General features: G+C 40.1%; 3 protein-coding genes across 4 annotated transcripts; 2 read left to right on the top strand and 1 right to left on the bottom strand.

The window, feature by feature from the left end:
* The first annotated feature begins 60 nt into the window (after positions 1-60).
* On the top strand, positions 61-2,871 carry LOC139632800 (uncharacterized). Its single transcript, XM_071498008.1, has one exon. The coding sequence runs from the start codon at positions 827-829 to the stop codon at positions 1,859-1,861; it is 1,035 nt and encodes a 344-aa protein (XP_071354109.1). The 5' UTR covers positions 61-826; the 3' UTR covers positions 1,862-2,871.
* Positions 2,872-3,000: 129 nt separating this feature from the next.
* Positions 3,001-10,326, bottom strand: LOC139632799 (cleavage and polyadenylation specificity factor subunit 3). Its single transcript, XM_071498007.1, has 19 exons — positions 10,189-10,326; positions 9,833-9,926; positions 9,652-9,715; positions 8,916-9,013; positions 8,587-8,715; positions 8,326-8,503; positions 8,142-8,231; positions 7,879-8,029; positions 6,820-6,995; positions 6,576-6,734; positions 6,228-6,374; positions 5,984-6,136; positions 5,653-5,761; positions 5,227-5,325; positions 4,988-5,082; positions 4,461-4,548; positions 4,207-4,273; positions 3,947-4,043; positions 3,001-3,831 (listed from the first exon to the last, which is right to left on the bottom strand). The coding sequence occupies exons 2-19, from the start codon at positions 9,901-9,903 to the stop codon at positions 3,730-3,732; spliced, it is 2,073 nt and encodes a 690-aa protein (XP_071354108.1). The 5' UTR covers positions 9,904-9,926; positions 10,189-10,326; the 3' UTR covers positions 3,001-3,729.
* Positions 10,263-14,270, top strand: itgb1bp1 (integrin beta 1 binding protein 1). 2 transcript variants are annotated; one of them, XM_071498012.1, is made up of 7 exons: positions 10,263-10,392; positions 11,559-11,674; positions 11,754-11,832; positions 11,939-12,069; positions 12,164-12,256; positions 12,551-12,700; positions 12,802-14,270. In XM_071498012.1, the coding sequence occupies exons 2-7, from the start codon at positions 11,603-11,605 to the stop codon at positions 12,871-12,873; spliced, it is 597 nt and encodes a 198-aa protein (XP_071354113.1). In that variant the 5' UTR covers positions 10,263-10,392; positions 11,559-11,602; the 3' UTR covers positions 12,874-14,270. The 2 variants fall into 2 exon arrangements, with proteins under 2 accessions (XP_071354113.1, XP_071354114.1); XM_071498013.1 differs by lacking the exon at positions 10,263-10,392 and adding an exon at positions 10,459-10,565.
* The last annotated feature ends 161 nt before the right edge of the window (positions 14,271-14,431 follow it).

The following is a 14,431-nucleotide window of genomic DNA, read 5'->3' on the forward strand; positions in this document are numbered from 1 at the left end:
GATTGTCAAAACTGGTAGTAAAGTGAGGTAGTAAATCAGTCTGTCTGAATTATGCAATAGTAAGCTTTGACTTACTACTGCAGAAGTTATACTTTACAAATCTAGGTTTTGACTTGATAACTAATCAGTTTGAATCAGAGGGTCAAAATGTGCCTCACTATTGCATATGTTTTATTTAGAATATCAAAACTTGGGCTTAGGAGTATTTTTATATTAGCATTATTGCTGGTGGAAAATTGGCTTCCGCAACTATGATGACAACTGTGATTTGTAACACTGAAAAATTACACTACTAATATTAAACAATTATTTCATACACTTAGATCCTTTTTAAAAAAATGTTTAAATACTGATTTTCAGTTTCAAAACCATGGTTTATAGTTTCAAAACTTACTGTCAACTTGTTTATGTTTTGATCTCGGAAATGTCCTTTGTGAATAAAGTGGCCTCTTGTTAGCAGAGGAAAAAATGATAATAAATCATTAAAAATAAACCTATTGAACAAACAAATATTATTAACACTGTACAAGTCCATAGTTTCCTAAATTACTAGGATATTTCTGGGAAAAATGTAAATTGGTCTTACAGGGAAAATACAGATAAATGTTCTATTTTCTGTATTTCACCATCATATGTTAATATTTATTCATTATTCATCTAATATTTAAAACTTTATTGCGTAGATATATTGAATGCGCGTCGCCTATAATAATAATAATAAAAATACTTCAACAAAAAACCCAGCAGGGGGCGCTGCAGGTCCCGGAGTCCTCCTCAGCGACACGGACGTCAGTCTTCTTCTTCTTCTTCTTCGCTGCCAGAAAACATGGCGGAGGTCAGGTGGCGTGTCGGGAAGGGAGCGTACAACTTTGTACACAAAACATACAACCGTCATCTCCTGGAAAGGCCGAAGAAGCAAAGTAAAACTGCACTTCATATTTCGTCTCTGTCGGCCGGGCTCCTGACGGGGGACATTAAAAAAGGCGAACCGTATGGACCCGAAAACAGTGTGGACAGAGCGACCGGTGCAGCTTTACGGGGCAGTTACACAACAGCAACACCGGTGCTCGATGCTTATAACGATGTCTGGAGGAAGCGAAATGGCTCTGAACATCCCTGTTATCGCAGACTTAAAGAGTATTCACCCTCTAATAAGACCCAGATTCAAGCTGGAGAAAGACATCTCCCTCTGTGCCGGAGTTACGCCGACTCTCGGAGCACTCCCCCGTCTCCCGGACCCTACAGGCGGTGTTTAGGTTGGGGACCCGGACAGTTTGTGTTTCTCAGGTATTACAGCGGAAACGGGGCCCGGTCTGAGCCCCTGTACAGAACCAAAACAGGCTATTATGAAATCCTGGAGGTGTTGCCCACCGCCACTCAAGCCCAGATAAAAACGGCCTACTACAAGCAGTCCTTCGTCTACCACCCGGACAGAAACGCCGGCAGCGACGAGGCCACGGTCCGGTTCTCTGAGATAAGCGAGGCCTACACGGTGCTGGGAAACAAGGCGCTGAGGAAGAAGTACGACCGGGGACTGCTCAGCCAGTCGGACCTCGTCGCAACAGCCAGACCCTCCGCCAGGGACGGCGCTGGGAGCTCCGCGAAACAGCAGACCGGGAGCCGGCGGTCCGTCGTGGGCGCGGACATCCGAGGAGGCGTGTTTGATTTCGACAAGTTTTTCAAGGCCCACTACAGCGAGCAGCTGCAGAAACAGAGAGACATCCGAGTCCGGAAAGAGGAGATGCTGAGGCAGAAACACCAGGCGATGACCGAGAGGAAGCTGGGCAGGATGATGGAGGTGGGCGTTGTGGTGCTGCTGGCCATGGCTGTGGGTATAATTATCAGCTTAAAGCGGGGGTGAGAAAGTTGTCCCAGCTAGGAATACTGGACAGAGACATACATTTACTGTGGGACCCCTAAATGATCACCACATTTCACATTACTGGGGACAACACTGAACACTGGACTTATGTTAAACTCACCCCCCCTCAGTATCACCTCTCTGTGGAAGCAGACATGAAACACCATCATCTTTTGGTTCAAGGTGCAGTTTCCTATAGATCACACAACCAAAGACTATCCTGGTATATGCATAGAGCTGTTGTAACAATTAATCTCCAGGAAATGAATTGGCATCAATATTGATAATCAATTAATTGTCTTGTCACAGGTAAATTTTCAAGAATAAATGTCAAACAAGTGTAGGAATTTTCTTCCTTTCAGCGTCTTGTGATTTTAAGTTAAATATTGTTGGGTTTTCGATTATTGGTTGAGGAAAACAAGCATTCAGATTATGTTATTTTGGGTATTTTTCAGCACTGCAAATAATCTATAACTGTGGATGTATGTACCACAGGACAAGTACACTACTCTTCACTGTGTGTGAAAATACAGCATTCAATAGTTTTTTTGTAGAAGTCAGTTTAATGTGGAGAAATCAGTGTCACCTGTTTTTTTTTCTGTTTTTTTAAATTTAGATTTTAATTTTTTCTTGGGGGTCCAGTTTTTTTATCATTCAAGTCAGTCACATGGTCAGCGTGACACCCACCAGTATTAGGAAGAGTCGTCGGTTGATTTATAACCCGGTTGTGCTACGGTTCAACTACTTTTGCTTTTTCAGATTTCTTTATTTTTAATGTGACATAAGTTTTCATTAGGGTTTGTTGCTATTTATGAAATATTTATAGCAATGTAAGGGATATCAGATCAGAGAGCCTGTTAAACATTCAGGACCTGTAAGTTCACGCTCAGAGTTAACTTAAAGAATGTGCCTTGGATTATATTTATTGTAGAAGTCTGTGGTTATATTGTCAAGATATTTAACAAATAAATGACTTATGATCAGTGCCTGTCAGAGCACAGCGGAATAAATGTTGCTTGGGTCTTTTGTTTTTATTTGATATGTATGTACCAACCCCCTTAGTAATTTAGAGCAACACTGACTTAAAACATAAAGATAACTGCCAACTGAATTTTAAATGAAGACAAACGCTGACAACATAACGATCTCACACATTTTTATAAAACGTCTTTGTTTAAACAAACAATGAACACATGATTCAGTGCATTTAGAAATTCACAGTTCACATCACAGTTATAAGTAAACACAAGTCTGTCGTATCAGTGCACATTAGTAACAAACCGAGGTCAAACAAAAGCTGCAGTGCATTTACACTCAAATACAGTTAACTTAATAAATATAATTAAAAGTACTTTCAGACAAAAAAAAACAAAACAAAACACTAAAACCTTTAAAATTCTATCTACATACAGTAGCTTATTTATTTCCTTCGCTTACATGGTGGTTCTATGGTCACAGTTCATAAACTCTCCATAATGTTGTCTTAATTAGTAAAAAGCCAGTCTAGTGTTCTCAGATTTAACTCACAGGGTGGGAGTGTGATTGCCTGCTGTAGCCTTTGATTAGACTGGGCAAGTTAGATTAAACATATATAGATCAATCAACTGCATTGTGACTGATTTGTCAAATGTGTGTGTGATGCAAGGATGTGCTAAAACTCAATAGATCCTGGTAGTGTAGAAACATGGATGTCAGACTAACCTATCACATAGACAAGTCGCTGTGATCCTTGGGAGTACGTTATTTTCAGCGTTTAACACTCAAATACAAGCTGCTTGTTAACTTTCAACACAGAATTTGTAGAAGTATGCTTTGTTTTGTGAAGTGGTTCTGAACATGTCTGTTGACCTGCACTCCAGTCTCTGCTCTCAGATGACTGGGTTGAGGGCGTCATAGAGCCGCTGCACCGCCAGCTCCACCATCTCTCTCAGAGAGTCGTCCTCTGTGCATTCATCCTCGTAGCACACCGACTGAGGTGGGAAGAGAAAGTCAGTGAGAAAGAGTAAAAAAAAAAAAAAAAAAAATGACACTGCACTAAACCTTTTATTCTGTGTATCAGTGTGTCAGGCTAAAAAAGTTTCTTACCCTTGTTTCCAAGCAAATGTGAACCGCCTTCCCATCTACTGTCACAGAGACATTTTTACCATCACTGAAATCCACACATTCCTCTCCAAACATGTCCCTAAAGACAAAGAGCAGACACATGAAGACTAGACCTCAATGTTAACAAAAGAACTCTATACAGTATGTGAAGAACTTCATTTATATTAAAGTTTTGTATTGTGCAGTTTTGCTATGTATACAATGCTATAAACAAGTTAGTATAGATATATCGCAGCACTCACTGCAGCATGACCTCTAGTCGGCTATGGAAGACGTCCATGTCCATAATGGCACTCTGGGTCTCCATGACTGTTAACGAAAGACAAAGTGAATCACTGAATACATGAAACCAAACTCTTATGGCATTAACCAGACACAGTACATTAGACTGTTTAAATGACAGTAAAACAGGAAATGGATTCACATGATTCATGCATTTAATGAAAACATTTAAAACTAAAATCATGGACAGATGTTCGTAGTTGGACAAACTGACCTTTCTGAGCCTTTGGGTTCGACTGGACTTCCAGCACTACAGTGGTGACAGCATCAGCATACATGTCATTCAGAGGGTTAGCTATCCACTGAAATAGGAGAGAGGGGGGTTGAGTTGTTTGAGGCATTTTTAGACAGCAAAGGTTCTTTCTTACCTCTGGGATTCAAAATATACATACATTTTTAAATAAATCTTCTCCCAACCAAGTATCTATGAGGTATCTGGTCTTGACAATGCAAATTAAATACTTTTTTACATGGTCTGATTGTGATTTCTTTTTGACATTTTGACACAGTGCATAAGCCACAGCCTAACTTTAAGTCCTCAATAGCTGTAAAAAATTAAAGGCAGCGCAGTGGTGCCAACTAACCAGCAGGGAGTGACAATCACCTCTTTTCTTATGCTAAACTCAACATGACACACTGTGGGGCTGGACTGATCTAAAAAGTTTCTGTCTGAACAGAGTAGAGCGATCCTGCACCAGACTAAACAGGACAGCCTACAGTCGAAGTGCTCCGAATGCTCACCTCCAGCAGCACCATGCCAACCTCGTGGATGAGAATGATATTTTTAAAGAGCTTCAAAGTGTTCTTCTCGGTCCCATCCAGCTCTTCCACATCACCTGAGGTGGACAAAAAAAGACAGTTAACGTGGGATAAACTGAAACTGAGTGACACTGAAAACAGCTGTACTTTGCATAAATGGAATGATGATTTGTAAAGACACTGGTCACTCAGTGCACATGCAGGAACATGGCTGGTCTTACCAGTGAGGTTCCTCAGATGGCAGACGAGCAGGGAGTAAGGTCCAGTGAAGGGGATGGCCTGGGTCTGTTTTACTGTGCTCATGGACAGCTCTGTGTATGCTGCAAAACAGACACATCAGCTCATGACAGCTCGCAGCATTATGCACGACTGAAAAGGGAGACAGTTGTGCTCTGGAGTGCCCTGGTGCAAGACAAATATCTGCAACAGGGACCTGTACATTTTTTTTATGGTTTTGTTCATTTTTTTCCACCCAGCACTCAATCTGGAGAAAAACTGGAACCACATCTGTTAGATTTTGATTCCCAGAGACCTGACTGAAAGCCGTCCTCAATCTACCTGAACCTACAGGCACTTACACTACTACTAGTGTTCAGGTGTCCCTGGGCCTCAGGCTGGAGAATGTGGGAGAAATGAAAGTTACTTACTGGATAGGTCAGAGGGATTGAGGATGTGGTAGTTGAAGTTCTTCTTCACCAGTATGCCTGACACCCTCTGACCCTGAGCACACTTCTTATCAGCCAGAGAGCCCATCACCTGAGAGAGGGTTAAGTTAAGTTAGACGCAAATGTCTCTGTGTCATTTTCAAGAGTGGATTTATGCATTAACATGTATAATGGCATCAGCAGCGTCATCTAATGCATGTAATAACCACAACTTGCCAGCATTTTTAAGTCAGAAGGAGCACATAGTGGCTTCAAGACATAAAACGCTAATTAAAAACTTTAATAGGGAGGAATAACAAGGCAGTTTCCTGACCTTGGCCAGTTTCTCTCCTCTGAAGTTGAGGGTGACAGCTTCTGTGTTGCGAGGGTTGTGGACTTCGATGTGAACCTGGTCATTATCCTCATACTCCCTGATCAGTGCAGCCTTCAGACGGGCCATCTCATTCTGCTCCCCATGGACCAGGATCTGAGAATAAACATGCAGATCTCAGTCAAGAAAGTTTAAAACATTCATGTTTACAGCTGAAAAAAAACAATTGATTTTTTTTTTCTCCTACCACATGTGGTGGTTTGAGTGCCCTGATGAACTCGCTGGTCTGCTGGTAGTCTGTGTGGGCAGAAAAGGAGATGTAGTCCACTGACATCTTCAGCTGCAGCTTCTGTCCCGACATGGTGGTGATCTCCTCCGGCTCAGACATGATGTGCTGCAGGGAGCACCCAATAACACAATGAGCTGCTGTAGCTACACACTAATTGTTTCAATGGAATTAAAGAAATAAGCTTCGATGACCATAGAACTGATGTAAATGACTGCACTTTTATCCAAGAAACTAGATTCATCTTTCTATTATTAACCCAAAATAACACTTCACACTTTGCAGAGACATACAGTCTACTGCTCTGACCTTGGCCAGTGTGCCCTCCACACAGTACCCAGCAATGATGACTCCGTTCCTCTTATCAGTGCACCAGCTTTCAAAGAGCTCTCTGGAGAGCCCGCTCTGCATCATACCTGGAGACGCCATCACAACACTGGGACCGATGTCATCAAAATGATCCATGCTCTGGAAAGCACACAGTTACAGTTCTTCATTTGCTTTCAGACCAAAGATATATCGTTTGGGTGTCTGTATCTGTGTAGCTCTCTACCTTGAGGTTGCTGATGTGCTTAAAGACAAAAGGGTTGTTGATATTTATGGCCTTGCGGATCTTGTCATTCATTGCGTTGACATAGGTCTGGTACACAGCCATGCACTTCTTGGCCAGGGATGAAGCGTAGTAGATGGGGATGTCGTGGAGCTCTGGGTGGTTTTGCCAATACTCATCTAGTGGAGAACATAAAACACAACCTCAGACTTTGTGACTGAATAAAAATGCAAAAAACAAAACTTACTTTAAAAGGCTAAAATTACTGTTTGCCCTTGTATGCCTCTACCAACCAGTCAAGTTGCAGTTTACATCCATATCTATTAAATTACTCAAATAAAATTAAATTTACTCAACTAAATTAAATTGAGTTAAATACAATAAATAGAACAAAATGTGCTCAATTAAATTCAATTAAGTGATTTAAATTAAATTAAAAATCAATCAAATGTAAAAATCAAATGTACTCAAATTCAATTGAGGGAAATTAATTCAACAGAGTAGGGACAGGGACTAGGGACAGTGATGACAGACAGGAAATGTGGGGAAAGACAGTTGAGGAATGACATGTGGTAAATGGTCCAGCCACCCAGGAATTAAACCATGGACTTGCTGCTCAGGGAATTTATGCCCATTTGGTCATAGGGTCAGCAAATATTGAATCCCGCAATCAAATATTTCGTGTATTAATTCCTGTGTTATGGCCAAAAATTGGTTTTGCAAATCGACAGTGACCTTAACCTTTGACCACCAAAATCAGTTCATCCTTGAGATCAAGTCAAAGTTTATGCCAAATTCAAAGAAACTCCCTCAAGGCATATCACATTCATGAGAATGGGAATGGACAGGATGGTCAGACAACCTGAAAACATAATGCCTCCAGCCGTGGCTGTCACCGGCAGGGAGGCATAATACGAGAAATTCAATGAGGTTCATGACCCTAATTAAGATGTTGCACTAGTAAAATATTATCGCATTGAGGTCAACAGTGTTGTTGGATATTGGTGAAATTAGCTATTTATAGACAAACTCTAGAGCAGGGAGTGGCGCATAACTTCTCACCAAGGATGAGCAGCAGTTCTTGGGCCCGTCCTAGGGCAAACACAGGGATTAAACAGCGACCTTCTCTGTTGACAATATCATGGACTGTGTTACAGAACCGAGCTTCCCGCTCCTCCCTCTTTTCATGGATGTGAGTGCCATACGTTGACTCCTTCAGAAATAAAAATGACAGCATTTATCTTGTGTTTAATCACCAGCAGATCAATTCAAAAGGATGTTTCATGTGAGTAATGAAATTTAAACATGATGCATTTATTACATACTATGATTAGGATGTCAGGTTTGACACTGGGAATCTCAGCTGCCATCAGATGCCTGTCTTCTTGTCGGGAGAAGTCTCCTGTGTACAGCAGCTTTAGAGGGAAAAAATATATCTCAACAACTGGCTTCTATACAGAAATAGAAATAAAACAAACAGGGATGCCCTGTAATTGTTGAGGTTTTTACCTTGACTCCAGCTATTTCGATCATGAACATGGCAGCTCCCAGCACATGACCAGCATGGTAACACCAGAACTTGATTCCAGCAACCTCCTTGACCTCATGGAAGTTGATGGTCTCAATCTTATCCATGCTCTCCTCTAGGTCTGTCTCAGTGTACAGCATGTCATCTGCTGAAATGTTGCTGCAGTACGTAAAAGAAATAAGTTACATTATAATTCAGCAGAATAGATTGTTTCCTGATGAGATAAGCATCTCTGCTCCTACCTGACTTTGACGTAGTCTGACAGTAGCCAGCGGTAGATAGCCTTAGTGGCATGGGTCATGAATGTCCTGCCTTTAAAGCTGGTCTTCTGGAGGAACCACGGAAGAGCTCCACAGTGATCCAGATGAAAACTAATAAAGAGGACACATACATTAACATCAAATGGCATAACCCAGGTCTTGAACATAATCAAAATAACTTAATATTACCAACATAGTACAAGCTGAACAACTTGTCTCTGTGATAATGGTGCAGAAGAATACCAACACAGAATTTATTATTTATTTAAAATAGTCAGTGCAGCACATGGAAGAGAAGAGGCAAGACTCACTGGCTGATGAGCAGCAGGTCTATCTCAGCTGGGTCGATTAAGTCTATGTAGGGAAGAGCGTCCATTCCCTCCAAGCCAGGGTGGATGCCACAGTCCAGCTATGAAGATTTCACCCAGGATAATCCACATAATAAGTATCAGTACAGCTTTCCAGACAGTAATGTTTATATGAAATCAATACTTGACATGAAAAAAAAACTACAAGAACATAGTCAAAAAATATCAAATAAAATACTGCATTTCAGCGTCTGCACAAGGTAAGAACATCAAACTGCATGTTGTGCTTCTACAAACAGGCCATCATCTTGTAGTTACTGCTGTTCAATAACTTAATTGAAAAAATAGTTGCAAATATATTGTTTACATTTTAAAACTTAACTATAGAGTCAGGTACATTTGCATTGTATCTGTTTGAAGTCACACAGAGGGACACAGTTAACTTAGAGCGACCACCAAACAATTATTGGTGTCATCAATTAATCTGTATTTTTTTTTTTTTTTTTTTTTTTTCAATTCATTGTTTAGTCTATGGAACCAAAAGCCATAAATATTCAATTTATAATGATATTTGAGAGCCTGCATTTTCCCACGCTTTTTGCCAAAAAAAAGTGACAGATACAAAACACACGAAAATGTTAATCGATTATCAAAATACTAATTAAGGACAAATAAATCGACTAATCCCTTCAGCTTTAAAGCTAATATTTTACCACACAGTCAAGACGAAAATATTTACCATAATTTTCCTTCCTTTGAACTCCAGTATGATGCATGACCTTCCAACCTCCTGACCAGCACCTCTGTACACAAGAAAATACACCTTTTACTGTATGGCCTTTCTACATTGTTTCCATATAGAAACAGTCACTCAAAATATTTATTATCTATTAATTAAAAAAAATATCAAATCAACTCACAGCGGACGAATAAGAAGCTGGTCACTCTCCTCAGCGGGGACAATCACCTCCACTTTGCGTTTTGTGGTCATGTTTTCTGAATTTAGCAGGTAAGCTTGAAAACATAAAAAATAAATTCAGTCATAATTGCACTGTATTTGTTGAATGAATGAGATCGAAAACGGCACACTTCCGGTGGTGTGCCAAAACACCGCCGACGAGAATCAAGAGCGTTGACAAAAGTTCCGAACCAGACGTTGGTCTATTTTTTTCTGTAACGAATTCACATGAATAAAACTAAATGTTAAAGGAAATACGGCTGTGATGAATCTACAAAAATGACTAAGTATTATCACTCAGTTGACAGTATATATTACCCAAGTGCTATTCGGCTTGATGGTTAACAAAGAGCTACTTTTCTGGTTGAATATTTCGAAGCGTCTCCTTTAAGTGGTGTTGGGTGTAGGCTGTGAAACTCAAAGCGAAGCAGCAGACGCAAACTGTGGGTAAACACAACATCGCTTTTGAAGAAAATCAACTTTTAACGGAACATCGACACACAGCGGCCGCAGTCCAAAAAGGTAAGCTGTAAGATATGTAGCTGACACTCAATACATTAGGTTTGTGTTTGCCGACCCCCCCTCTCCCTCCCTCCCTCCCCGGGAAAGTCGTCGGGTTTCAACTTGAGTGTGAAAATGAATGCGGTGGGGGACATTTAAGGTGGAGAAAGACGGGTTGCTTTTCTTTTAGTGATGTAAGTTATTGTAGATACACAGTGGCAATGTTTTCTGCTGATAATGTGTGGGCAGCTACCTAGATAAATGATCAAGTTACCTGTTGATTCTGGTGTCTTGAATACAGCCTTAAAACGACCAGCATTTGAACCAGCTACTTTGCCAAATTTAAATATTTACTCAGTACTGTAAGCACAATAGAGGTACCATTTATTACAGTGTTAGGTCAGTGTATTATTGTTTTGTTAAGGTAATATTCAGTGATTTTATCCACTCTAATGTTTGATAATGTAGCCTCCAGCTGTTGAAATCGTAACGAAACATTTTAAATTCAAACTACTCTTTCAAAATAAAAGTATGGTAAATTGAAACTGAAAGTAAAATATGCCTTGGTTTTTTTATTTTTGACTCATCTTATACTCTGAATAAAAGTATTTATTTATATTTATTATCAGTAATTAGTATTTCTATTTCAGGCAGCAGTGTTTCTGAAATATTGGCATCATTTTTCATCAAATTCAAATCTCAAAAGCTATTGGATTCACACTTTCAATTGGTAAGGCCTTGCTAACTAAGTTTTTTTTTTTCAACGTTTTTCAAGCTTAGTTGAGTTCAAACCTAATAACCATGGCAACAGAAATGAATGTAATGAACTGCAAATAAATTGAAGTTAGAGACTAATTTCTCTCTGGGATGTAAAAGTTACACTCTGATATTTTCATCATATTTATGATTTTTTGTGTGGCAAAAAATCATAAAACTAAGAACATAAGAGCTTTGTGTGGCAAATCTCTCCTGCAAAAGAGATGTTGATCTCTGAGTAAGACGTACAGATAAATATAGCTGAACTAAAACTTTTTTGAGATCATGCAAAGGATGGCTGAAGGTCTACACTCTTATTTAGCCTTTATTAAAAATTCAGACTGCACCGCATTCAATTATTCATCATCTCTGTTGAGACTGGAGAAGGCAGTCCTGTCTTGTGTTTAACACTGTGGTTCATGATGATCCAGATTCAGCGGGGCTGGAGGGCCGGATGCTGTCGTCATGGTGAAGGATGTTCCGGAAAGTCAAAAAGCGCCACAGCAGCAGCAGCTCGCAGAGCAGTGAGATCAGCACCAAAAGCAAGGTACAGCAGCACACACACATTCACAGAGTCTTCTTTTTGAACTCAGATAACACCCTCTCATGTTTTGGTCTCTCTGCAGTCTGTGGACTCCAGTTTGGGAGGGCTCTCCAGATCGAGCACCGTCGCAAGCCTTGATACAGACTCCACCAAAAGCTCAGGTCAGTCAACAAACTCATGAAAGTCAACAAATTTAACCCACCTTCTCCTTCTGTTATCCCCTTTTCCTCTTTAACCCACTGATTACTTGACATATCGCTCCCTCAGGTAACAGTACATCTGATACTTGTGCCGAGTTCCGGGTGAAGTATGTGGGAGCCATTGAGAAGTTACAGTTTCACATGAGCAAGACCCTCCAGGAGCCTCTGGACCTCATCAACTATATTGATGCTGCTCAGGTAAGAAGCTGGAGAAAGACAGGGACACACTTCAAGAAGCAATGGCTGCTTTCAGAGGGAGAGAAAACACTAAATATCCTGCTCCTTTTCACAGCAAGATGGAAAGCTGCCCTTCGTGCCTGGAGACGAGGACATGATTCTGGGAGTGTCCAAGTATGGCGTCAAAGTGGCCTCATTGGACCAGTGTGTGAGTAGCACTGCAGCAGAAAAGCAATATATTGTTGTGCATAAAGCTGCTGACTCAGATATTTCAGCAATTCCCATGATGTTCCCTCCACTTTAAGTGAACTAATTGTGTGCATTGTGAGCTAAACTTTCTATATCTCCGGTACAGTTCGACACTAAAAGATTAGTATCAATAGAGATTTACATCTGAAACCACATTAATAGAGGATGAGTACCTTTGTTGACCACTTGGCACAATTCAATAAATGTACGCTTGAGCTGATGAGTTGGTGATAAAATGTTTCCCCAATGCCAGGATGTACTACATCGCCACCCTCTGTACCTGATCGTGCGTATGCTGTGTTACGATGATGGCCTCGGTGCTGGGAAGAACCTCTTGGCTCTCAAAACCACCGATCCGAAACAAGAGGAGTGCAGTATTTGGGTGTACCAGTGCAGTAGCTCGGTGAGTGTGACAAAGTTTTAAATGATTGGGGTAATAAATATTAAAAATAAACACTTGCATATCAATATTTTCCTTTCCTTCTGTGTTATCTTTGTGAACAGGAACAGGCTCAATCTATCTGCAAAGTGCTGTCGGCTTCTTTTGACTGCGCTCTGACATCAGACAAGTCCTGAGTCACAGGACAGGAGCTGGGATCTGTTTAGATGGGAAGTGAAACAACTGCAAACCCAACAACAGTTAATAACAAAAACACCATAGCTGCCAAAAATGTGACAGTTTCCCTTCTTTTTCAACTGCTCTTTGCAATCTTCCACAGAGGTTAATTGCAGGGAAAATCCACCCTGCTGTTCTGTGTTAGTTTGCAGGAAAACATGATTCAAGCCTTTGTATTAACGGTAAAATGTCATCTTGCTCACTATGTGTTAGGTACGGTCACCTTCCCACTATTCTCCTTTTGAGACAGAACTACTGTGAATTTGTCTGAATCATTTCCCTAGAATTAGTTTCCTTTACCTCACTTTTTTCTGGACCTTTCAAAATAATGTTAAGAGCAAAAAGTAAAGTTTAGAAAGGAGGGAAATGGTTGCACGAAAAGCAAAAACAACCTCTGGAACACAGTGCGTGGCTTTTGGCGTTGTGATGTAACTGAATCCTATTTAATATAAATGATGGTACAAAATCATGATTTTCCAACTCATCTCCACCCAGCTGTGTCAGCATACGGTACTTAATGGGAGACATTAATCAGCGGATAAAAAACATGGTACACAGATTTGAAGACGTGCACACGGTTTGGTTCTCTTCATGTGGAAACCACTCAGATCCCTGTGAGGTTTAGAAATCTATTTGTTTCTTTGTGTGTTTTATTTTTGGACCGATGCATTTCGGGTTGTGGCCTTCATCAGGGTCATAAGCCAAAATGTGTCTGTCTAATAAAGTTCCTCTGTTTACTGCAAGTGTTGCTGGAGTTTTGACCTCTTTGGACTTTTTCCTTTCTCCATGCACCTTGGAAGAAGGTGAAGTTTAGCCAGGAACCTTGCTGTGTTTTGAACAAGAGTATTGGTACGCTAGCAGTCACGGTTTGACTGGAAGGTACGTTAAGAGGCTCTAACTTTGTCACTTGTATGAGAGGAATCTTAATTTTTCTTAATATGTGGGATTTACCCATTTTTATTGACTGTTCTGACTTTATTTTTCTCTTTTTAAAATTCTTTTTGAATTACTTGGTACCAAAAATGTAATGTTTTTTCTAGTGATTGTAGTGATTAAATATGCATTCAGATCAATAGATTCGCCGATACCAGAGAAATATTACTCGGCTATAAGTAGTATTAGAAATATTTTTTGGGGAAAAAAACATGTTTACATTTATGGTACTAACTTTACTTCTCCTTGTACATAATAGTAACCCCTGTCTCTCCCTGTCCTCTTTTTCAATGTTGTCCTGTTAGGATTCAGTTGAAAATGTGACAATAAGGTAATGAAAGAATTTGATCTGGTACAATAAAGGAGAGGAAGACCAGTGTTTTGATAAGTATTTTACTGATTAAAGTGTAATTTCTCCTTTTTATGTGTTGTCTTAACTTTTGAATGTGTTTTTCTGTCTTTTAATCATGAATTGCTGCAGTTTTTGCCTCTGTGAGAAGTGGTATTACTGACATTTTATCCCAACAGCATTTTGAAAAATTTCTCACTTCAGTGCATTTTGAATTGTGGATGCAGACATGTTGA

The sequence above is a fragment of the Trachinotus anak genome, unplaced genomic scaffold (assembly GCF_046630095.1).
Source record: "Trachinotus anak isolate AG129_WGS33_773 ecotype Australia unplaced genomic scaffold, CSIRO_AGI_Tana_v1 ptg000015l, whole genome shotgun sequence".
Lineage (NCBI taxonomy): Eukaryota > Metazoa > Chordata > Actinopteri > Carangiformes > Carangidae > Trachinotus > Trachinotus anak.

Coding starts and splice junctions, on each gene's coding strand:
- LOC139632800 (XM_071498008.1), top strand. CDS start 827: ATGGCGGAGGTCAGGTGGCGTGTCGGGAAGGGAGCGTACAACTTTGTA.
- LOC139632799 (XM_071498007.1), bottom strand. CDS start 9,903: ATGACCACAAAACGCAAAGTGGAGGTGATTGTCCCCGCTGAGGAGAGT. Junction 6,996..7,878: donor AGAACTGCTGCTCATCCTTG/GTGAGAAGTTAT, acceptor GTTCTCCACTAG/ATGAGTATTGGCAAAACCAC. Junction 4,044..4,206: donor CGACTAGAGGTCATGCTGCA/GTGAGTGCTGCG, acceptor CTTTGTCTTTAG/GGACATGTTTGGAGAGGAAT.
- itgb1bp1 (XM_071498012.1), top strand. CDS start 11,603: ATGTTCCGGAAAGTCAAAAAGCGCCACAGCAGCAGCAGCTCGCAGAGC. Junction 11,833..11,938: donor AGACTCCACCAAAAGCTCAG/GTCAGTCAACAA, acceptor TCGCTCCCTCAG/GTAACAGTACATCTGATACT. Junction 12,701..12,801: donor TGTACCAGTGCAGTAGCTCG/GTGAGTGTGACA, acceptor CTTTGTGAACAG/GAACAGGCTCAATCTATCTG.